We start from the raw sequence: 25,127 nt of genomic DNA on the forward strand, positions 1-25,127 counted from the left end.
ATCATTCAGCGTCGCGGCCGCTGTGCCAGTTAGAGGAAGCTGCCGGCGATAGCGATGCTGTGGCTGCGGGAGATCGTGCAGAGAGGTGAGAGGTGCTGTCTGCTGTGTATGTGTGTGTAGAGATGAGAGGTGGTGTGAGTGTGTGCATGTGTAGCGCTGCAGGGGAATGTGCAGAGAGGTCAATGGTGCTGTGTGTGTAGGTGAAGGAGAGGGCAATGATGGGGGTGATGGGGAGAAGGCAATGAATCGGAGAACTCAATGATTTGGGTGACGAAGAGGGCAATGATGGGGTGGTGGAAAGGGCAATAATGGGGGGTGGGAGAGGAGGAAATGATGGAGGTGGTGGAATGAGCAATGATGGGGTGGTGGGGGATAGGAAAATGATGGGGATGGTGGGGAGGAAATGATGGGGGTGGTGGAATGGGCAATGGTGGTTGGGGAGAAGGCAATGCTAGTGGCAGTGGAAAGGACAATGATGGGGTGGTGGGGAAGGAGGCAATGATGGAGGTGGTGGGAAAGAAGGTAATGATGGAGGTGGTGGAGAGGGCAATGATGGGGTGGTGGGGGAGAAATCAATGATGTAGGTGGTGGAATGGGTAATGATGGGGTGTTGGGGAAAAGGCAATGATGGTGGTGGTGGAAAGGACAATGATGGTCGTGGTGGAAAGGGCAATAATGGGGGTGCTGGGGGAGGAGGAAATGATGGAGGTGGTGGAATGGGCAATGATAGGGTGGTGGGAAAAGGCAATGATGGTGGAAGTGGAAAGGACAATGATGGTGGAAAGGGCAATGATGGGGTGGTGGGGAGAAAGCAATGATAGGGATGGTGGAAAGGGCAATGATGGGGTGCTGGGGGAGAAGGCAATGGGCGAGAGGACAATAATGGGATGTGGGGGGAGGAGGACAATGAGGGGTGTGGGGGATTGGGAAAGGAGGAAGGGGGATTTATAATGGATTTAGAAACGGGGAGGTGGAGGAAGATGTTATCGCTTAATATGTTTAATAAAGTTCCTTAGTATATACTGTACTCACTTATTATGTATAGCGCTATCCCTCAGTATATAGTCACATTTTATGAATAGCACAGTCCCTTAGTATATAGTGTACTCACTTATGTAGATCACAGTGCCTTAGTCTATAGTGTACTCACTTATGTCTAACACAGTCCCTTAGTATATAGTGTACATCCTTAGTTTCCTCTTTTATCACGTATAACACATCCCTTATAACATACCATCCTCTCTAGTTATATGGTGCCATCCCTTATTATATAGCTTCCTCTGCTGTTATGTACAGTGCTGTCTCTTACATAGTGTATTATTGTTGTTTTTGTTATTCACAGCGCCTTCTTTTATTACATAGTCCGCTCTCTTGTTAGATATAAAATGACTGCTGATGGAGGAGTCGGTGACCAGACTACCAGTCTAACATCTCCTCCATTAGAAAAGTTTTCCCATGCTGCATCAGCAATCACTGCATTATATATCTAACAAGAGAGGACGGTATGTAATAAAAAACAGGGCTCTATATAATCCAATATGTAAGGGATGGTGCTGTACATAGCAAGAGAGGGCACTGTATAAAGGACAGCAATATACATAATAAAGGAGACTATATAATATATATACATGTATGTGTATGTAGACATATATCTTATATATATGTAGCTTTGCTGCCATAAAAGGAGGGGCCCCAAGCTGTCAGTGTCCGCCCCTGGGCTGTGTGCCTTTAATTAAATGTGCATGCTGCAGTCACTCTGTACCTGGCTCCTCCTAACTCTTTTCTAGTCCTGCACTGCTCCCGACTGAACTCTCTGGCTGGATTTGCATAAGGATGCCACGCCTCCTGGCTTACCTAGCTTTCCAGCCAGAGAGAGCAGTGCATGCTGGGCCCGACCGGAAGTAGCTGCACATGTTAGGGTGGCTACAGGCTGTTGGAAGCGGAGCATAAAGAGCTGAGGCTGTGTAGAGAAGCAAGATGGTAAGCTGGGCCCGGCAGTGAATTTTTTTTTTGGGGGGTAGGGGCCCATTCAGACTTGCTATGGGGCCCCATGATTTCAATTTACGCCCCTGCTCCATAACTTTCACTTTGTTCTGCTGTAGCCAATGACAGGTGGACTTGGCCTTGTGTTTTGGATCATTGTCATGTTGGAATGTCCAAGTATGTCCCATGCGTAGCTTCTGGGCGGATGATTGCAAATTTGCTGATAACGTGCTGCATTCATCTTGCCTTCAACTGTGATCAAGTTTCCTGTGCCTTTGTAGCTCACACATCCCCAAAACATCAGCGATCCACCTCCGTGCTTTACAGTAGGAATGGTATTCCTTTTATCATAGGCCTTGTTGACCTTTCTCCAAATGTAATGTTTATGGTTGAGGCCAAAAAGTTCAAGTTTGGTCTCATCACTCCAAATTACCTTGTTCCAAAAGTTTGGAGGCTTGTCACTGTGCTGTTTTGCATATTGTAGGTGAGATACTTTGTGGCATTTGCGCAGTAATGGCTTTCTTCTGGCGATCAACTATTCATTCCATTTTTCTTCAAGTGCCTCCTTATTGTGCATCTTGAAACAGCCACACTGCTAGTTTTCAGAGAGTCCAGTATTTCAGCTGATGTTATTTGTGGGTTTTTCTTTGCATCCCCAACAATTTTGGTGGCAGTTGTGGATGAAACTTTTGTTGGTCTAACTGATCGGAGTTTTGTTTTTACAGACTCCCTGATTTTCCATTTGTTAATCACAGTTTGAGCACTGCTGACTGGCATTATCAATTCCTTGGATATCTTTTTGTATCCCTTTCCTGTTTTATAGAGTTCAACTACCTTTAACCGTAGATCTGTTGACAATTCTTTTGCTTTCCCCATGACTCACAATCCAGAAACGTCAGTGGCTGGACGAAAGAAACTAGAGTCTGTCTGGATCCCAGAAACTCACTCAGCTTTTATGCACACACACTGATTACAAGCAAACAGGACACAGGGTGAGGATGTTAACTTTACTAGCCATTCAAACCCATTTGTGTCAACTTCTGTGCATGTTATCAGGCCAAAATCACCAGGGTATGAGAACTTTTGAACAGGGTTATTTGGATGTTTTGGGTTGTCATTATGATTTAAAAAGAGAAACAAAGTAGTTTGACAATAAATGGCTTCATCCAACCACTAACCATGAGCTGAGAAAAATTTTGGTGTTATCATTCATATTCTCTGAAAAAAGGCCAAGAAAGCAAAAATTCTGCTACGGTATGTAAACTTTTGGGCACAACTGTAGATCACAGATGTTTAGCCTTTGCTAGTTTGAATTTATAGGGGGCCCTACAACATTTTTTTCTGGGGTTCCCATAAATTCACCAGGAAAGGCTAAGCAAACAGCTGTGAGCTGTTATTAACAGTCTGGGAACCTTTTAGGATATTGTCCCTTGTCGCAGCTTATTAACATCAGTCTCCATGCATGGGCTTTCCCTCTGCTGGTCATCAAAATTGCTTGGGAGCCCATGCAGTTTTTTTACTTAGTTATATATTTTACACAGGAGGTACATAGCGGGGACTTAATACAACTCCCATCGTTGTTGCCTGGTCCGCTGATCTCAGCATGGGCAGGAAACAATAACGAGAGCTGATTTCAGCAGCTGGCGCCAGGGAACAGTGCGAACTGTACCGCTTTTTCCCCAGGCGCCATTACGTGTCATGCTGATGACACATCGATGTCATCTGTGTGTCATCAGTGTGCACATGTGCAGCACGCATTTTGTCCGTGCTGTACAAAAAAAAAACTGACATGTCCGCACCACCATTGCATATAATGGGTGTGCGTATGTCCCTATTTGCGGTCCTTAAAAACCTGACCGCATATGGCCATACAAAATGGACATGTGAAGAAGGCCTAAAACATTGGCAGTGCATTGAGTTGGTAGACATCATTTATTTTCACACATCGGTAGGGCAATTGAATTGGTCAGGCATTGCTTATTTTTACACACTTGTTAGGCATTGTTTACTTTTACACATTGGTTAGGCATTGTTTACTTTTACACATATTACTAAGTTAAACTGAACTAATACTAACTCCATGTTAATGAGAGGACATGAAGACATTTTGATTTAAACTTGGGAAAATCACAAAAATATATGGATTTCATGTCCTACTCTACCTGCTTTTTTCCCCACTAAAAACACTTCAAAAACTGATGGCAATGTTTTTGTTAATTTTTGACACTTACTCATTGCTTTCTATGGGTGAAAAAATGCGGCAAAAAGCTGAAAGAATTGACATGCTACAGTTTCTGAAAAACAGTAGTTTTTCAATTCAGTCAGGAAAAAAACAAAGTGTGTGCATGAGATTTGTGGTATCTTATAGGTTTTGCTGGTACTGTAAAATGCAGCTTTTAATTTGCATAAAAAAACGGAAGAAAAACGCAATGTGTGAACACAGCCTTACAATGATGTGGACCACAATGGGATCAAAGTTGACCACAGGAAACTACTGGTACCACCGAATACCTTATGCATTGGTACTTTTTATACAGTACCTCAAAACATACTTTTTCAGCAAATGACAATTTTTTGTCAATCAGATTTCAGACCTATAATACTAAATCAATGCAAAAGGGAGTCTCATAAGTCTTTCAAACAGCAATCATACAGCAAACGTTTGGCAATTCATCAGCAGTACAATGGACACAAAAAGCAATTTCAGTGCCCACTTGTAGTGAATACCAGGATCGTGCACGTCAAGTTAGTATTTCTTCCTCTGATATGTCACAGCTGATTGTGACAAAGCTGCTGAAGTATAATCATCTCTGGCATACACCAGCAATTTAATCACACCTTCAATCTGCAGGCTTCCAATTCAGCTTCCTGTTCAGGTCAGCCAGGGCATCCCAAGATCCATGTTTCAGATGATTACTTGTCAGACCTTCAGACTATTATTTTCACTTCTCTGCTCTGGAGTTATTTCAGCTCTGTGCTCTACAAAGTGTTAATGTGATTCACGAGCCATGAACAGACATCTGTAGCTCCAGGCTATCCTACAATTTCAGATCCATTAACAGAAGCAAGTTATCAAATGCTGTGTGCAACTGTCTGTAGGGTACATGCAATAAGACAGGGCTGCACGTATGGAAGTTTATGGCCATCTTCCCCATAGCTATTTATCACCCTACCTTCCCATCGCTACCATTTCCAAAAACTCATGAAATATATTAACATTTGAGAGTCCTCAGTGGTTGATAGCATAAGATCGCATAAGATCTTTTCTGAGCATGCTCGGGTACTAAATGAGTGACTTCGGTGTGCTTCAAAAATATGTTTCGTGTCCCCATGCCTGCATGTCTCTTAAGTTTTTCAACAGCCGCAACACATGCAGGGTATCACGACACAGCTGTCGGGTGATCCAGGACCAGGGGCTCTTTCCCTGTCCCTAACACTAGGGGGCGCCATAGCTCGCCCTGCTCCCCGGGATACTTCTGATGGCGAAGATGCCGGGGCCTCCACGCTTGCCTTATCGCCTAAGTTAGCCCTCCTTCTGTTCTCTTCCCCCACCCAGGGAAGAGGGGGCACTACTGTGCACTGTAGTACACCAACCTGACAAACAAGGCAGCATGGACAAGGGTAAACAGAAAACTCCAGGCATACAAAATAATCACTCACATATAACAGAGGAATGCACCGGAGTGTGAAGGTAGGGGAATAAGCAAAAACAGAGAAGGAAAAGGAATTACCACGTATATAAACTAAACAACAGTCACTAATAACCCCTTCAACTCTGCTTCTCATCTGTACTCCTCTCCCACCGTTAGCCATGCAGCAAATGCTAGCTCTGACAAGGATTAGTAACAGAACCCAGATTATAAAGGGAAAATGAGTGGCTAAGCGAGCTCACCTGTGAGCACAGGAATCTTCAACATGGCCGAGTAACCCCTGTTCTGCCAGAAGAAATAAACACATTTAAAATGAAGTGCTTTTTCTCCGCGCCGTAGTAGGAGCAATCCAACACTGCAGTCTTCTGGCTGCACACCGTAGCAGCAACCCCGTGACACAGGGATTGACTGTTTGTCAGGTAAACCCTTTAAGTGTTTCGGCTGACGAAACATGCAGCCGTGAGGACGCGACAATATTTTTCGAGCACGCCAAAGTCACTCGGATAGCACACAAACGTCCCCGGATGACACTAAGCACTCAAATATATCCGAAGTGATGCTTTCATTACAATGCAATCCAACAAAAAATAACGTTTCGACCCTGAACTATGGGTCTTTTTTAAACTCAGATTGCATAGGGATATACTTGAAATTGCAGCGCTGTGATAAGCGTGTACCACCACGCGCAGTTTCAGGGTCGAAACGTTACTTTTTGTTGGATTGCATCCAATAAATGCATCACTTTTGATATATTTGAGTGCCGAGTACTTTGCATTATTACTTAGACGGAGTAGAATTCTTATTCGAGCACCACACCTAGAGTGCTGTATTTCCAATTTGTATTTTTTTTTTATATATGCTGGGATAACACCTTTTCCAAGCACGTTCGCTCATCACTAATGGAAAGCTTTCCAGACTACTCAGGTCTGAATACTGAGTCTGATGAAGAGACCTGAGTAGTCTCGAAAACTTGCTACTTATTACCATTTTTACAGTTAGCCATTAAAAAGTATCACCTGAGGAGGACTCTCAAATTTTAATATTTTTCCATCTACTGGCTAAAACGGTACAAAGATAGATTTTTCCTGTATCAAAGACTCATTATAATTCATTTTCTGCCTAAAAGCCACTGCTGTACTTAATATTCATGTAACAGAAGAAGCATAGTCTCGCCACAATCAGTCCTCATATACGTTTTTGATCCATATATCACACCCATGTCAGTATATTGGGGAAATACTTATTTACTCTAGCGCTTTTATGTTTTGTGATTCTGATTGACACAGTTATGTGAAAAGGAACCTTAAAATTCTACATTTCTCAAATTAAATGATCAAAGCTGCTTTGCTGTTTCTCCCACGTTTTACACTGCAGTTATAGAATTATCTGATCTGAACACAACATTCTACGCAATAAATATGCATTGGAGAGCCGAGCTACAAAATATAATGATGTTAGTACAAGGCAACACACGCACAATAAAATGGTAACCAACTACGTCCAATGCCAAAAATGTCTTTAAATGTGAATCCGAATGATGGCAAACGTAAGAAGAGACCTGGCAGTGACACTCGATTATATTGCAGCAAAGGCAACCCCGGCATCTGGCAGAAGGTCTGATACTGCAGCATCCTGCGGCGCTGATGCTGCTAGCTCCAAGTCACTTTCCTCCGCTAGAAATAAAATCCATATACAATCTTGTATACAAAATATTTTAATTAGAACACTATAAAATTACATTTACACTTTAAATATCATAAAGAAAAAGAAAAGAAGCGAACAGGATTTCCGGATGCAGTAATTACATTTTCCAGGATGTTATTTCATACAGTAATGCTTTCAGCTGTCGTGCTTCATATGTTACGGTGTTCTTGCCAATGTGCATCTTCTCTTCTTCCAATGGTTGCTCGATGATGGCCGGTATAGTTTTACCATAAACTGTAAAGGGAAAATAATGAGTTTGGTGTATTTTTGCGTTAGTGTACTGAGTGATACAATTATACAGATCTTCTGTATCTTCTGGTCACGCAGCACTTCTACATCGCCCACTGTACTCTGGGTGGGCGGATGACCCCATTTCAACCAGCTTTCCTTCGTATATTTTAATGGCTGTTAAAGGGGCAGAGATATCTGTAATGAGAACCACTGATGAACGCCAGTCTCGGTACAATAATTGACTGAACACTGTAAGAAGCATCTGTCACAGGACCTCGTGGTTAGAACTTATAGTCTTGATAAGGCAGACATGAGGACAATGGTTTCCTGATGTATAATTACCAGTATGTCCATGTGTAGCTATGGGGCTTGCAGGGCATGTTCCCTAGATACTGTGTGTCCCTTACCAATATACCACTATGCAAAGATTACTCCTGAGCGTCCGTTATACTCTCGAACTCTCTATCTGAATCTCCACAACTGAAGCCTTCAGACGCAACCTGAAAACCCATCTCTCCAATCTGCAATGATCCCACTGCCACCTCTTACCGAAGATGCTGTTCCAACCCACCTAGCTACTGTCTCCCTTCCCCATACCTTATTGAAGAGTTCCCCAACCTGTGGCTCGGGAGACATATTTAGATCTCGGGCCAATGATGGGTAGTTCGTGGATATCTGAAACACGGTGCAAAAGGTCTAGCAACAAGGCATAAAGAGGAGGTCTCCAGATGGTGACCTTTGTGAGCTGCCCTGCACAGAAGAGCAGATCTGGAGGTGTGTATACTGGTCTGGTGGAGGGTATAGACACGGGAAGCTGGGAATATGGTGATACTGTTACTTAGAGGGTTTTTTAAGCTGGATGCAATAGTGTGGCAGAGTTCTCCATCTGTACTAGTCTTTCACTGTTAGTGTAAAGGGGTATTCCCATCTCCAAGATCCTATCCCAATATGTAGTAGGTGTAATAATAGCAGACACCTCCGATTAGAAATGTAGTATAGTTCTTTTGATAAGTTATGTGGCTTACCCTATGTGCAGGTCATTGCAGTGGCTTAGGTATCGATACATGGTTATGACCACTCATATAATGACAGAAAGTTAGTTGTTAGAGGTTAAGGGTAAATGGGGTAAGCGACATAGCGAACCAGAAGAACTATACTAAATTTCTAATTAGAGGTATTTGCTAATATTATTATACCTACTACATATTTGGATAGGATCATGGAGAGGGGAATACCCCTTTAAGTTTACTGTATTTGCATTTCATATATGTATTTTTTGTTTGAAAAATCTAGTCACATTTCCCTGGAATTATTTTTGCTTTCAAATAAATATTATTCCTATTATTACTACGACTAATAATAATAATACCAATGGCATCTTATAAAGTAAAGGCATAGTGCTAGGATACGCCATCACTTTATAATCAGTTGAAGGAGTGGGTGTCAAGTGGGTTCTTTTTATGGCCCCCCATCTGGTGAATTGGGCACATGGATACATTTTTTTAAATATGCCAGATGTCTTTGCGAATATGCAATATGAAAGTAGTCTAAGTTCAGCTCACTTTATAATTTGTCCTTCACAAAACAGGTAAAACACAAGTGTGCCTGCAGAACTGTGTTCACCTATGCAACCCTGTCCCAAACTCTTTCCAAACTTACTTTCACAATGTTCCAAAAATTGAATAGCCTCATAGATGACACTGTCCTGGAGCATGATCATGTGCTTCGACATATTTTCCAGCAAGGATAGAAAGCACCTCTTTGCATAATACCATGTGTCTGTTCCTAACTGTAAGGCAAATCAACAGTTACTGTAAAGCGCATCACTATTCTGCAAGTAATCTTGTATGCAACACAACTGTTACAGAAAGAGCAGATCACAATGCTTGCTTCTCACTGAAGATTGGGAAAAAGGTGGAAAAAGCAAATATGATGTGCAGTCTACCGCCAAGTTATTGTAAAATGGACAGCAATCATACTTGCAACATGGAGCTTCTGATGTGTCAGAGAAAGGATAACATGCACCGAGGGTTAAAGTAGTTTGTGCCATTAGTGCCCCCTATTGGATTGTTACACTGGCTGCACGGCTGGCAGAGTGCTGTAATGGAATCCTGTGTTTGGGCTGTTTTGGACAAACATTAAATGATGCTTTCCTGGCAGGGAATAAGAAATTCATATAACAGACTGAAAGATTAGAAGATTTCAAAGTCCAGCAATAAAGTGGCCGGATACATGTACTACATTCTAGCGATCAGTATTGGACACACGCCGCAGAAAGCGCTCCAGTAGTTTACTTGGATTTTCCTGACATTCTCTTAGTTGCATTTTACAGCAAAAGCCATGGTCCGTAAACAGCTTACAACACAGCAAAGGGGTCTCATTATTGAAAGGTATCAGTCAGGAGAAGGTTACAAAAAAATTCCAAGTCATTAGATATGACCTCAAGAAAATGCACAAATCTGCCACTACAGTTATCTGGAACGTGACGTCTCAAAAATGGATGAAAACACAAGAAGAAAATTGGCTCGGGAGGCTACACAGAAGCCTACAGCAACATTAATGAAGCTGCATGTGACAACACTCTCCCATGATCACCATATGTTTGTGCACAGTGCAGCGCTGGGTGGATTCATAAGTCTGCAGTCACACAAAGTGACTGCAGACTTTTCCTTTTAGACCGGACAACCCTTTTAGGCTGATATAACTGTATACGAGCTGGATTGTACCATAGAAAGGTCACCTTGTCGTGGATGGTGGGCACACACGAATTGGCCAAATTGTGAGCTAAGTACCTTCCTTTTATACGTATATTCTACATAGCAGTAATGCAGTTTAATTTTCACATATTCAGCGTATGCATGCATCTAGCGGATACCGAGCGCTGCTGCATTCCTTGGTGTGTATACGAGCTGACTATATGAAGGACAGAATGCCATCATCCATTTCTTATATTTGTACAATGTTATGACTTCTTTCCATCAAGAAGTATAATACTTTTTGCGTTTTTATCTCTGTCCCCCAGTCTTCCAGGAACCATAACTTTTTTGTCTGTCGACATTCCTGATGCGTCGTTTTGAACGACATTATTCATTTTATCATGCAATGTTCTGGAAAATGAGAAAAAAAGTCCAAGTGGGGTAAAAGGGTTTTGTTTTTACAGTGTTCAATGTGAGGTAAAAATTACCTAGCAATAAGATTCTTTAGATCAATACAATTACGGTAATACCAAATTTATAAAGTTTTTTTTTTTTTTCCCATTAACGTGGTGAAAAATATTAGCTTGGCAATCTCATGTTTCTATTGATACCATGTTGTCGTACACTTTTTGGTGCATTTCTGTGCATTTTTTGGCGAGTTGCAGTGACTGAAAAAATGGAAAATCTGGCATTTCAATTTTTTTTTATGTTTACTGTACAGGTTAATTAATTTGATATTTTGATAGGTTAGACTTTTGGATGTGGCAATGCCATACATGATTTCGTATTCATTATATTTATTATTAAAAGGAGAAAGTATGGGTGATTCAAAATGTTATTTTTTTTTAATATTTTCTGTAATTATTTAAAACCTTTTTTTGAACTTTATTTTTTATTCCCATTAGGAGACTTAAACCTGCAATCTTTTGATTACTTTTATATACTAATATACATCAATGTCCACTTCAGACATTGCCTCGCCGAACCCTGTTCATATAGGTACCATACACATGGTCAGGGTTTAAATACATTGGTTAGGACTGCTCTGATATGGGTATACCTTGATGTTTGGTAGAGCGGCTTAGTATACATTTTTTGCAAAAAACGTATCAACTAAATACCCTATTTTGTTATCATCTTTTTACTAGCACTTGCTGTTTATTGTCAGATATTTTTTTACAGCAGAGTATTTTTTCACGTTTGTTGTACTGTGTTTCTCTGTGTTTTAGTCTCTTGGTGGTGTGAATACTGTCCTACCGACTTATTCACAATGTGCATGGCCCATGCGTTTGTATTCAATTGGTCTCTTGCTTTTGCAAGTTTTTGGGAGGTCTCCACCCCTCTCATGTGGGCCATGCACATGTAAAGCCGTCTCACACAGCGTGTCCACATTGGACATTACCTTTCTGAATCTTGCTCATATAGGTACTGTTCACATGGTCAGGTTTTAAATACAATGGTTAGGACTGCTCTGAAGGGTATAACTTGGCGTCTGTTAGAGCGGCTTAGTAAACATTTTTTGCAAAACACGTATCAACTAAATACCCCGTTTTGTTATCACCTTTTTACTAGCACTTGCTGCTTTATTATTAGATATTATTTTACAGCAGAGTATTTTTTCACGTTTGTTGTACTGTGTTTCTCTGTGTTTTAATATACATCAATGCAGTAGTTCAGCCCATGAATAGGCTTCACAGGAATATCAACATGGCATGCATGGGATTTTTAATAGGGCTCACATGGAAATCCATCGGCACTCTGCGATCATCTTTTGTGTGGCAGCCAAAGGCTGTAAATGTTGTGACTACCTGATTAGTCACCTTAAATACCACTTTTAGAGATTGACAGTGACATTTAAGAGGTCAAAGGCAGCAATCGGAGCCTACTTGAGTCGCTATTTTTATAGGTGGTAGCTGGCTGTGTAACACTCCCGGCAATCTCACAGCTGTGGGGGAGGCTCACTCCATAGACCCTCACCATAGATGTGCCCTGCATGACATGTTCCATCCATGCACAGATGAAGCAGTGAAGGTGTTAATATCGTAAAAGACTAAACTTCTGCGGTCTAGTTCCATACTTGCCTTTTTGTTGTACGGCTCCAGGCTTTTGATAACTCGTGATATGCCAAACTCATAATTCCCTTTGGCACAGTAAAGAGTTCTGTAGAAAAACAGAAAACAAATAAATCATTAAAAAAAGCTCTAACGATACCAGATGCAGAGAGGAGATCTGCAAGGATCATACAAAAAGTCTCATTTTCCGTTGTGATCAAACTCTCTTCTGGGTTCAGCCACCACTATGGACACTTTGTAGAAGCTGATGATGCATAATATGGTCAGATTCAGAAAATAGCTAACTAGGTCTTCTTATGTATAGACGTCTTAACTGCAGACACAACACCTCAGCCGGCGTGTCATGCAGTCCCCAATCTATTTTCATGTATAGCAATAAACACATTATAAAAGTGGAGCTTTGTGCAACACACTCTTATTTAAGAAGACATAAGGAAACATGAGGCAGGCTGTATCACACACGGCTTACCATAAAAAGCACCTAATCTCTACCCAAAAGCAGAATTTGGACAGGCTATATAAGGCTAGTTTCACATTAGCGTTTACGGCCGCAGCGTCGGGCTGCGCAGGTCGCCGCTAAGCCCCGCCCCCTGCCGCGCCTCTGCCGGTAGCTCCGCACCGTCAATTGGACGCATGCGCCGCCAAACGCATACCTGCGCTCGGCCTGCGTCCCCAGTGCTAAAGATAGGGGACGCAGGACGCATGCAGCATTTTCATAGTCTTTTACTAGGCATCGCTCCTACTAGCCAGTTTCCTACTCCACACTGATGAGGGGCAATACCCTGAAACAGCTGTCTGTGGATGGATACCATGTTTTGGCATAGGTGGTTTCCTTCATTGGAGACTGCCCTTCCCGTGGTTGTTCCTTCCCGGTGAAAGACCTGGCTAGTCATTGCTTGCATTGAGAAACATGTGCTGGTGTCTCCGCGGCTGATTGTTTTACATGTCAGTGCTAAAGATAGGGGACGCAGGACGCATGCAGCGTCATAGCCCGTAGGCGGAGCTACCGGCGGAGGCGCGGCAGGGGGCGGGGCTTAGCGGCGGCAGTGCGCAGTCCGACGCTGCGGCCGTAAACGCTAATGTGAAACTAGCAAAGAAAGATCCTGATTCCAGCTCTCATTGAGTAAGTTCAGGGAAGGTCAGTAAATGTATATCAGGCCGGCGTCACTCTAGAGAGGAATACGGACGAGTGAGAGGCGTTAAAAAAAACGCATTGCACACTGACCAATAATTCTCTATAGGGCAGCTCCCATCAGCCGTATTTTTCTTGCGTATATTTTACGGTCATTGCCAATGCAAGTCTATGGGTGTGCTAAAAATACACATTACACACGGACCACACGTGTGACTTGCGAGAAATACGCACCCAGTGTCCTTTAGAAAAGCCGGCAATTCAGTGCGCGATACAATAAAATCACACTGACAGGTTTAATAACGAAAGAAAAGAATAGATCTAGACATACATACATACATACATACATATATATATGTCATTGAGACACATATATATTTATATTTCACGGAGTTCTTCATAGCAGAATAGCCGCTAATTCAATGCCGGCTTCTGTCAAATCATTCCCCAACCAGACATGAAATGACACATGCTTTACATACAGTAAACCATTTCATTTCATGTTTTTTTTTATATGTCCCTGACTAATAATTAGATTAGGGTTTGTGTGCAAAATTTGGGAGGTATAGGTGTTAATTTAAAGGGGTTAATTCGTTGAAAAAAAAAATGCGTGAGCTCCCGCTGTAATTTGTCAACCAGATAAAGCAGGTGAGTGAGGGCAGATTTTAATAGCCATGAGAGGGACCATTGTTTTTGCCCCCCCTCCCCCCCCGGCTACAAAAATCTGCCCCCAGACACCCCAGAAATGGCGCATCTATAAGATGTGCCAATTCTGGCACTTATCCTTTCTATTGCCATTGCCCTGTAGCGGTGGCGAATTAGTTAATATAACAAAGAGTTGATGTCACCATTCGATTGTAAGGTGGCATTATGCCGATTAATAATGGAGAGGTGTCAATAAGACACCGATCCATTATTAACCCTATACTAAGAAAGGGTTAAAACCCACACACAGATATTAATTAAAAAGTCTTTTAATGAAATAAATACACCAAGTTTTTGACAAATTTTTATTAGTCTGGTAATCAAGAATAATACCATGACTTGCAACAAAAATAACATAAAAAATCAGCAATATCCTTACTTCACCGTTCTGTCATGTCCCACGCTGCAATCTATCAGAAGGGGTTAAATAGTTTACAATGAGGACCGGTGCTAATGCGACCAGTCTCACTGTAATCTACTACAAAATGAATTGATTCAGCTCTGCGCAGCCTCAATGGCTGCCTGTAGATGAACTACTTACCGTGGGAAAGTTTCTGACTTTCTTCCCACGGTCATTAGTTCATTCACAGATCAGCCGGGGACTCCCCACAGTCTCAGTGACGTTGTTCAGTGACATGTTCATTAAATGCTAAAACTGACCTGACATTATGATTCTCCAGGTCATTACGAGTTCATAGACACCAAACATGTCTAGGTTCCTTTTTATCTAAGTGGTGAAAAAAAATTCCATAGTTTCTTTAAAAAAAAAAAAAATTGTGCCATTTTCTGAAACCTGTAGCATCTCCATTTTTAGTGATCTCGGGTTGGGTGAGGTCTTGCGGCATTCACGCTATGTAACGCATCCGTTAACGCTGCCATAGACTGCCATAACGCAGCTCATCACTAACGCATGTCCTAATCGGCATGCATTAGCGATGTGCTGTCATGCTGTGACGGACCCTCGGACGCGGTCTGCAGCGTTCGAGGGTCCGTCACTGCTATCGTAGGTGGAGCATCTGCGCTAGCGTGATCGCATAACGCGATCCAAAAAAGGCAGTTGCGTTAGCGCAGTCCGTTTAACACATACGTTGAACGGATTGCCCTAACACAATCTGAACCTGGCCTTTTTATATTCATAGATTGGGCAATTCTGAATGCGGCAATACCAAATATGTGTATGTTTGATTTTTTTTAAATTGTTTTATTTTGAATGGGGCAAAAGGAGGGTGATTTCAACTTTTATATATATATATTTTTAAAAACTTTTTTTTTTTTTTTACTTTTGGCATGCTTCAATAGTCTCCATGGGAGAATAGAAGCTGCCATAACCCGATCGACTCTGCTACACACAGGCGATGATCAGATCATCGGTATGTAGCAAAATTTCTCACTTGCTATGAGCGCCGACCACTGATTGGCTGCTTTCTGCCTATGCACATCTCCCAGCCACTGAGCGAACCAGTAATGACATGGTTTTAAGAATACGATTTATAAAATTTTTGAAGTAGAAGTGGAGACTCGAGGTGTAATGGTGGCTGCAGAAGAGAATAGTTTTATTTTCTTTAAATGTTACTTCTCCATTGTGGAGATATTGGGAATAAAAAGTATTTGGCACCTAATGGGTTAACTTTTGTTAAGCCCAAGTGGGTGTTATCAGATATTTTCAAGGGAGGTGTGTACTAAATTTTCTGCATGAGTTGGCCAATCATAAAAAAACAGGAACCCATGGGAGAAAAACAATATGCCCCCACAATAGCTTAGGTTTTTTATTATGTGAGATGTAAGGCAATAGCCCCGATTTCCCGGTCTAACCTCCTGCATAATTAGAAAGTGTAGGAAGATTAAAGCACAGTTCTACTATACTGCCCTTCCAGAGATATGTCAGTAATCACTATTTCTGTTGTGCTCAAAAGTTGCTTTGAGTGTAACTCAGCTCTGGACTGGCAGTACAGTAGAGCGGACAATGCTATCAGAAAAGGAGAGATTATACAACGGTTTGTAATGTGGCACAGCTATACTCAGCTGTGCTGCTCATTCCCCCCACAGGGACCTTATTTGCAAGGTTTGAGTCATCTGTGTTCTAATCTCCCAGCACTTTCTTATCATGAAGAAGGTTAGACCAAGAGATCAGAGCTGTATCCTTACATCTCAAACACTGAGAAACCTAAGCTATTGTGGGTGGGTATTATTTTTCTGTTTTCTTGCTGCCTGCTCAATTTGTATAATTATATGTAGGAAAAAGATGGCCATGTCTCAGGAAAGGAGAAACGCAGGAACAAAACAAAAACAATGCCAGATTCTGAAAAAAACAACATTTATACCAAGTACAACATTGCATATTCATGGAAAGTTTCAAATCCTTTTTAAAGCAAAGTATTTCATGATCACTTACCCAATAACTAAGTTAACGATACAGAGATGGTAGATTTTCTTTTCTGGGTAGTCATAAGCAATTTGCTCTTCTTCTTTTTCTATCTTCCTCATAAATTCTTCAGCCTAGGTGAACAAGTGACCAATGGTTCTAAATAAAATTGTCTTGCTTTGTGATTGGTAAAAATTGTGTAACCTATTAAACAGTTGACTTGTATGAATACCAGTAGATCACATAAGACACATAGTTTATTGCAGAAACTAGTTTTTGCCTCCCCATATTTAGACATAATATACAATAGATATAATTTTTACACATTTTGGCTAACAGTCATGTGATGGCTTGCTTTTTGCGGGACAAGCTGACGTTTTTAATGGTACCATTTTCGGGGACATGACATTTTTTTAATCGCTTTCTTGTCTGATTTTATGCTGAGCACTTACATTGGGGTTTACATCAAAATCACTATAATGAGGCAGCAGGGTTAGGCCACATGCACACATTCAGTATTTGGTGAGTTTTTTACCTACGTATTTGTAAGCCCAAACCAGGAGTGGGTAAAAAATGCAGAAGTGGGAACGTGTTTCTATTATACTTTTCCTCTGACCGTTCCACTCCTGGTTTTGGCTTACAAATACTGGGGTAAAAAACTCACCAATGTGTGCATGAGCCCTTACTCGGGACTCCATCTGGCCTCTGTTCAGTGACATCCTTCTTTTCAGAAGTGCACCAAACTGTGGCCCGACTGCACTTTTTTGCAATCCTAAAAAGGCAGACACCGCCGGAAAATAGGCTAGACAGTGTCCACAGTGCCTCCATCTGCCTCATTATAGGGAATCTTCCCGTCGGTCGCTCCGTCTGAATCACATATTTCAGAGATTTACATGGAAACCCCGATGTAAGCGCTCAACACAGAGCGCAGGATAAATGTGCGCCGAGCCTTACTGCGATCATTGGGAGGCAGAATGAAAAAATCAACACCAAGTGAAGAATTGGTTTTATTTATTTTTTATGCTGATCCTTGTGCCATCTAAGTGATTAGGCAACTTTATTCTTCAGGTCGTTGCGACTACAGCGATACCGGATTTATATTGTTTTATTCTGTTTGGCTGTTGTCACACTAAAAGACGCATTTTAATATAAACAAACTTTAGAATTCTGCATATTTTGAGAGCTATCTTTAATTTTTCTATATTTCTGCTGACAGTCTAGTGGGAGATAGTTTATGTTTTTATTGGTACGATTTTCGGGCACATGATATTTTTTAATTGCTTTCTATTCTGATTTTTGTTCTGATCATTGTTTTTATTTTTTTTTAATGCTGTTCCGCGTGTGGTAAAAATCGATAAAGCGGTGTCATTTTTGCGTCAGTACGATTACACTGATACCTCATCTATGTAATTTTTTCATGTTTTGGTGCTTTTACACAATAAAACCTTTTATAGAAAAAAATAATATTTTTGCGTCACTTTATTCTGAGAGCTATAACTTTTAATTTTCCAGCTGATGGAGCTGTATGGAGGCTTGTTTTTTGCGGGACAAGATGAAGTGTTCAGCGATACCATTTTTATTTACATTTTTTTTATTGTGTTTTATTCCACTATTTTCACAGTGGTATGATGAGAAATCATAGTTTGCCACGTTTTTTATGGTGTTCACTGAAGGGTTTAACTAGTGTGAAAGTTTTATAGATTGGGTTATTTCAGACGCAGCAATATCAAATATGTGTACTTTTAATTTACATAAAAACGTGTATTTATTGGTGTAATAATTTTTATTTTTTTTGTAATTTTTTAAATATATTTTTACAATTTTTTTAACTTTTTTTTTAAAACTTTTTTACTTTGATCCCCTGTGGGACTTTCACTTTTTTTTCACTTTGATCAAAGGTATAAATGCATTGCAATGCACCATCAGTGCAATGCATTATTCATGCACAGAAAATTAGGCATGGTCTAAGCAGCTTTGCGACCCGTGGGTCGTCATGTTGACCCTAGGTCACCATTGCAACGATAGGGCCCCTGCGATAACGTCACCTCTTTTTAAATGGTTCTACCTTAAGTTTTGTCTTAAGTATGTGAAATGCATGCTCGATGGGGTTGAGATCTGGCGATTGAAGCGGCCATTGCAGAACATTCCACTTCTTTACCTTAGGCTGGGGTCACACTTGCGAGTGCAATGGGAGAAACTTGCGCGAGTCTTTCGCCTCAATACCCGACACTGCTGCCGGCACTCAGAACAGTAGCGTTCAGCTGCATAGAAATACATGCAGCCGCAGACTCCGATCCCGAGCGCCAGCGACAGTGTCGGGTATTGAGGCGAGAGACTCGTTGAGTTTCTCCCACTGCACTCGCAAGTGTGACCTGGGCCTTAAAGAAACTCCTGGCTTGCTTTCACAATATGTTTTGGGTCATTGGACAGCTCTTCATAGTACAGATGGACAATCAGCCTTGCTACATTTGGCTGAATCTCTGCCACGGCCCCTCACTACCTCTGGTGTTTGCATCTTCATACTGTTTGAAATTTTGCACTGGCACCGCCCTAACCATAGGCAGCGCTTGCATAGATTGATCTGGTTGTGGGCTTCAGTAAAACTGAGTCGGTTTCGGCGCATGCACACTGACCTCCCCGCGGAAAATAAAATGGCGTTGGTGCCAGCGCATGTGCAGATTAAGATCTCGGCTCATCGTTGAGCTGAGATCTCAATATGCGCATTGTGCTGACGCCATTTTCCTGAAGCCTGGAAACAGGCAATTCCTGAATCTCTGCCACGGCCCCTCACTACCTCTGGTGTTTGCATCTTCATACTGTTTGAAATTTTGCACTGGCACCGCCCTAACCATGGGCAGCGCTTGCATAGATTGATCTGGTTGTGGGCTTCAGTAAAACTGAGTCGGTTTCGGCGCATGCACACTGACCTCCCGGCGGAAAATAAAATGGCGTTGGTGCCAGCGCATGTGCAGATTAAGATCTCGGCTCATCGTTGAGCTGAGATCTCAATATGCGCATTGTGCTGACGCCATTTTCCTGAAGCCCACCGCAAGATGAATGTGCGCAAGCGCTGTCTGCAGTTAGGGTATCACCGGCGTGAAATTTAAAACAATATGAAGTGAAGATACAAACACCCGAAGCAACTGAGGGGCCATAGCAGAGCAGAAGACCCTACCCATAGTCCTGCCCTGATGCACGAACAGCTTGGTGCACCCAAACTTATAATGATAATTATATAACAACCAGTCATCAGATTTCTACACTGAAGGCGCCTATGAAATCAGTAGAACAGCGCCTTTATGGCCATACCTTTAGTTTAACATGTCTGATCCTGATAACAGGTTCTCTTTAAACATTTCACTTTAGAGGGGTTGATGCATCAGAACAAACTTACCAGATCATTTTGGCTTGTCATAATGTAGGACACACACAGATTTGCAAGGACAATGGCGCTGACATTCAGGATCTGAAAAATAAGACATATGTAAGATAATCAACACAAAAGCTCTAACATAAAAACCTACGGCACATATATTGCAATTTACTTTGTATTCTGAATTATGGTAGAGTACCTATTAAGTAACTCAATGAATGACGATGATGAAAAAGCTTGCTTCTTCATAAAGGAAATCTGTCAGGAGGTTTTTGTGATGTAATCTGAGAGCAGCATGATGTAGGGGCAGAGACCCTGATTCCAGCAATGTAACCCTGATTACTGTTTGCAGCAGTTGTCATAGAATCACAGTTTTCTATGTTGCAGATTTAGCAGAGCTCAGAATTTTGAGCTCTGCATAACTCTTCCTACACCACTGACTGGCAGATTTCTATGTACACTGTATATGGAAGAGAAAGCGGCTAATCAGTGAGGGGGATTAGTTGGATCAGGGGGCACAGGGGCAGCCTGAACAGTATTGATAATCACCTGCTGATGAAAGACTGATTGTATTGAAACACTGAAACAACAAAGCACACAGCCTAGCAAGTGACATATTGCTGGAATCAGGGTCTTTGACCCTACATCACGGTGCTCTCGGATTACATAACAAAACCCTGGAAACAGGCTCCCTTTAACTTCACTTCACAATGATTGCATGTAATATGTCACACATATTGCCAGCATTAAGCATACCAAATACTTACAAACATTAATAGCCCATGCACCAAGTACCAAAAATCAGGCAGTATTTCCTATACACAAGTTATTGTATAGTATCACATATCAATATAACAATTGGAGTCATATAAACGCCAACGCAAATATGAACAATGCTGTTTTCCAAATAGTGTTTGGAAACTATACCAAGTCCTTGATTCCAAATTCCTGTTATTTTCCTCTGCTGTCATCAGTATACATAATTCACAGGTAATATACTACTTATACTTGAAAATGCTTTCAGTGGATCTGTCACTGTATATATTATTAAATAGGTCTCTTGCACCTAATGAGGCTGGGTACTAACTGTGTCAGAATGACAGATTGATCTGATTTCTGACTCAATCTATGTCCACCTAGCCTGCTGAGATCTCACACTGCTCAGTACAAGCTGTAGATCTCAGTCAGTCTGGCATGGATCTACACTGTCCAGAGTCATCAGGTCTAAGAGACCTATTTAACAATTGTAAGATGGTCGCCGGATGGGTCCTTGAGGGGAGATGTGTCATTGCGGTTATTAGCTGAGGTGATGTGACCTCAGAAGCATGCTCCAGCACATATAGTGATGAGAGAGTTATTAGGCCATTCCAGGGCCGGGATTTATGGGCAGCCATAAGAGATGTGTGTGAATGACTGCTCACATATCCCTACCCAAGGGGCGTGATTTGGCAGATAAAATGGACACTGAGTGTCTCATTCAGTGGCTGGACCTAGAGATGTGTGGATCTCCTGTGTGTTGGTCTGTGCTAAAGCCTAAAGAACCGGACACTATCCTGAGCGGACGGACCCACTAAATGTTGTATGGACTTTTTATTTTACACTTTGTGCAGGAAAAGGCTGTGCTTTTATTTGCTATCCTGAGCGGTTTATAAAATTCTAAATAAGCTTGCCTGGAAAAATGAGCAATACGGCTTCCTGTGCCTACCTCAATACGGCTTCCTGTGCCTACCTCAATGCCTGTGCCTACCTCAGCCGCAGCGGAGTGAGTACAAACCTCTACACAATGTATACAATTTATGTGGAGAGATTTGATGACAGATATGCTTTAATTGTGTCCAGTCAGCTTTACTTTATTAAAACACACAACATATTACTACTGTAAATACAGAAGGGAAATTGGAGAGCTGTAAATGGGGTTGTGCCAAAAAGTCACTTTGGCATACTCTTTTCTCCCAGAAAGCTGTCAGTATATGTATACTAGAAATAGGCCCAATGCTATCGCATCGGGAGTGCAGTGAAATTAACATCTGTGTATGCTCAGTGGTGCTAACAGGAGCAGCATGTGTAGAGCGCGCAGTTGTGACTGTTACTGCGCATGCATGGGAATTGCGGCCACGAACTGCGCCTGTGCAAGTGACATACACGTAACTGCTATTCCCGCGCATGTGTAGTAATGACGTGGCTGTTACTACGTGGGAATAGCAGAGACGTGTACTGTATACACTTGGGTATGAGCCGACCTGAGTATAAGCCGAGGCACCTAATTTTGCCATGGAAAACTGGGTAAGCTTATTGACTCGGTATAAGCTGGGTATGCATTATCCCCCCGTCCTGTCCTGGTATGTGTGGCTCCCTCGTCCTGTCCTGGTATGTGTGGCTCTCCCCGTCCCTGTCCTGCTATGTGTGGCTTCCTCCGTCCCTGTCCTATGTGTGGCTCCCCCCCATCCCTGTCCTTGCATGTGTGGCTCCCCCCGTCCTGTCCTGGAACGTGTGGCTCCCCCCGTCCTGTCCTGGTACGTGTGGCTCCCCCCGTCCTGTCCTATGTGTGGCTCCTCCCATCCCTGTCCTGTATTTGTGGCTCCCCCCGTCCCTGTCCTTGTATGTGTGGCTTCCCCCGTCCCTGTATGTGTGGCTTCCCCCGTCCTGTCCTGGTATGTGTGGCTCCCCCATCCCTGTCCTGCTATGTGTGCTCTCCCCCCCGTCCCTGTCCTGCTATGTGTGGCTCCCCCCGTCCCTGTCCTATGTGTGGCTCCTCCTGTCCCTGTCCTGTATTTGTGGCTCCCCCCGTCCCTGTCCTGGAATGTGTGGCTCCCCCCGTCCCTGTCCTGCTATGTGTGGCTCCCCCCGTCCCTGTCCTGGAATGTGTGGCTCCCCCCGTCCCTGTCCTGCTATGTGTGGCTCCCCCCGTCCCTGTCCCACTATGTGTGGCTTCCTCCGTCCCTGCCCTGCTAGGTGTAGCTCCCCCCCTCCCTGTCCTGGTATGTGGGGCTCCCCCCGTCCCTGTCCTGGTATGTATAGCTTCCCCCGTCCCTGTCCTGGTATATGTGGCTCCCCCTCCTGTATGTATGGCTTCCTGGTACCATCCTGTATGCATGGCTCCATGGTCCCATCCTGTATGCATGGCTCCCTGGTCCCATCCTGTATGCATGGCTCCCTGGTCCCATCCTGTATGTATGGCTCCCTGGTCCCATCCTGTATGTATGGCTCCCTGGTCCCATCCTGTATGTATGGCTCCCTGGTCCCATCCTGTATGTATGGCTCCCTGGTCCCATCCTGTATGTATGGCTCCCTGGTCCCATCCTGTATGTATAGCTCCCTGGTCCCATCCTGTATGCATGGCTTGCCTTGGCTTGGCTCCCCCGGTCCTCACTCTTCCTCCTCAAGCGGTGGCTGCAACATTCCTGCATCTCGCTCTGTTTTCTTCCCGGCTTCCAGCAGCACTTCAGGTATTCAGCGGTCACGTGGTACCGCTCATTAAAGTAATGAGTATGGGTGTGGAGACGCGTCCATATTCATTACTTTAATGAGCGGCACCACGTGAACGCTGAAAAGAGGAAGTGCTGCTGGAAGCCGGGAAGAAAACAGAGAGATGCAGGGACGTTGCAGCCACTGCGCCAGGAGTGGGTGGTGGGTATGCTGTGACATCTGCTCTCTCCTGCCGCTCCCCCTCCCCCGCTGGCTTATACTCGAGTATATACCGTATGTCACTTGCGCAGGCGCAAGTGACACTGCCGCGGTGCCTTATGGGATTCGGTGACAGCGATCAACTATCAATTATATATGTAGATAAAGTTGAAACTAATTATATATGTAGATAGAGTTGTGTCCTTATTTGTCTCTAAGCCTGACATATACCAAGATCTATGGTGCAAGACGCTAAGAAAAAAACAAAAAACATTTAGTTTTGGTGTATGCCTCAAAGATTAAACGATCAGTTGGCCATCCATACGTCTCAATTTTTACCAGCTGTTTAACCAGTATTGCCAAATTGTATAACATAAAGGGAAACTGTCATGCCCAAAAAATGCTATTTACCAGCGGATATAGGGTCAATCTGCAGGTAAATAGTGTGAAAATCACATTAGGCTGTCTTAGTGGACCTGGAAGGCAGCGGCTGCAGGGAAGATATCAGTTCATCTTCTCTCTACTGCCATTATTTTAATAACGCATGCTAAATATAACTTTAAGACCATTTACCTGCATATTAAACCTTCATCATGTTAGTCTGGCTTATTGGAAGAGCGGCTACAGGGAGAACAAGAACATACATTATCTCTGCGGTTACTCTCTTGAGTCATCGGGGCGGTGCAGAGAGCTGTTGCAGTCAGCGCTGAGTATACAGTGAGTGCATTGTAATCACTCCCCTGCACATCACTGACATCCTGCTTTGCGCATACGCACACATACTCTGCAGAACTGGCTGTCAGTCGAAGTGCAGGGGAGTGATTACAGTCGCGCTCACAGTATACTAGGTGACTGTAACGGCTCCGTCCTGGCACATAAGTGATATAAATAGAGGAGTAAAGGTATCTTATGTGTATGGCTAAGACTATAGTGTCAGCTTTTCTTAGCAATGTCCCATTTGAATACTATGTGGGCTCTTCATTAAAATGCTTGAACCAGAAATCTGGCATACATACCGTAAATAGTCACAATGTTTTTGCACAACTGCAAAAATATTGCGACATTTGGCGTTTTCATGCCACTCTTGGGTATCTATGTCAACATAGGAGTGGAGGGACAGGCGTAATCTCAATAACCCATCAAATTCATTATAAGTGACGCCGGTAACGCCAAAAATGTACGCCAGACCCCAGTTACTTAATGAATCAGGTCAGTGCACTCCCGCGAGCGCTTCATTAAGACTGAAGTGCGCTATGCCAGATGTAATAAATCGCCCCCTATGTCAGTATAGTATAGTTTAGGTCATTTTGTATACTCTCTATTACTGGGTGAGTTACAATAATGTCCAAACTTTGGAAGTAAAAGAATAGAAATCAGTGTATATATATTATGGTTTACAACTGCAGATGGTACAGAGGTTGGGTTTGACCCATACTATAGCCCCTGCGCTAAGCCCATCTGTTCTATAGGAGACCTGTACACATCTGTATTCATGGCTTAGAACTGGAAGAGGCAGAAACATGGAGACTGAGGCAACATGAAGCCATGAACTAGAAGAACAACACCACTGTCACTTATTACCGAACCCTTAGGAG

General features: G+C 42.7%; 1 protein-coding gene across 2 annotated transcripts in view; it reads right to left on the reverse strand.

The window, feature by feature from the left end:
• Window positions 1–7,331: 7,331 nt before the first annotated feature.
• Window positions 7,332–25,127, reverse strand: part of LOC141084723 (intraflagellar transport protein 70A) — a 67,046-nt gene continuing 49,250 nt past the window's right edge. For both annotated transcript variants that reach the window (XM_073569598.1, XM_073569596.1), the window contains 5 exons: window positions 19,930–20,001; window positions 16,566–16,669; window positions 12,346–12,424; window positions 9,228–9,357; window positions 7,332–7,571 (listed from right to left, as the gene is read on the reverse strand). In XM_073569598.1, coding sequence (XP_073425699.1) covers window positions 7,435–7,571; window positions 9,228–9,357; window positions 12,346–12,424; window positions 16,566–16,669; window positions 19,930–20,001 — 522 coding nt within the window. In that variant the 3' untranslated portion in view covers window positions 7,332–7,434. The remainder of the gene's footprint in view (window positions 7,572–9,227; window positions 9,358–12,345; window positions 12,425–16,565; window positions 16,670–19,929; window positions 20,002–25,127) is intronic.

Source organism: Dendrobates tinctorius, unplaced genomic scaffold (genome assembly GCF_039654945.1).
Source record: "Dendrobates tinctorius isolate UK_male_01 unplaced genomic scaffold, ASM3965494v1 ptg000005l, whole genome shotgun sequence".
Classification (NCBI taxonomy): Eukaryota; Metazoa; Chordata; class Amphibia; order Anura; family Dendrobatidae; genus Dendrobates; species Dendrobates tinctorius.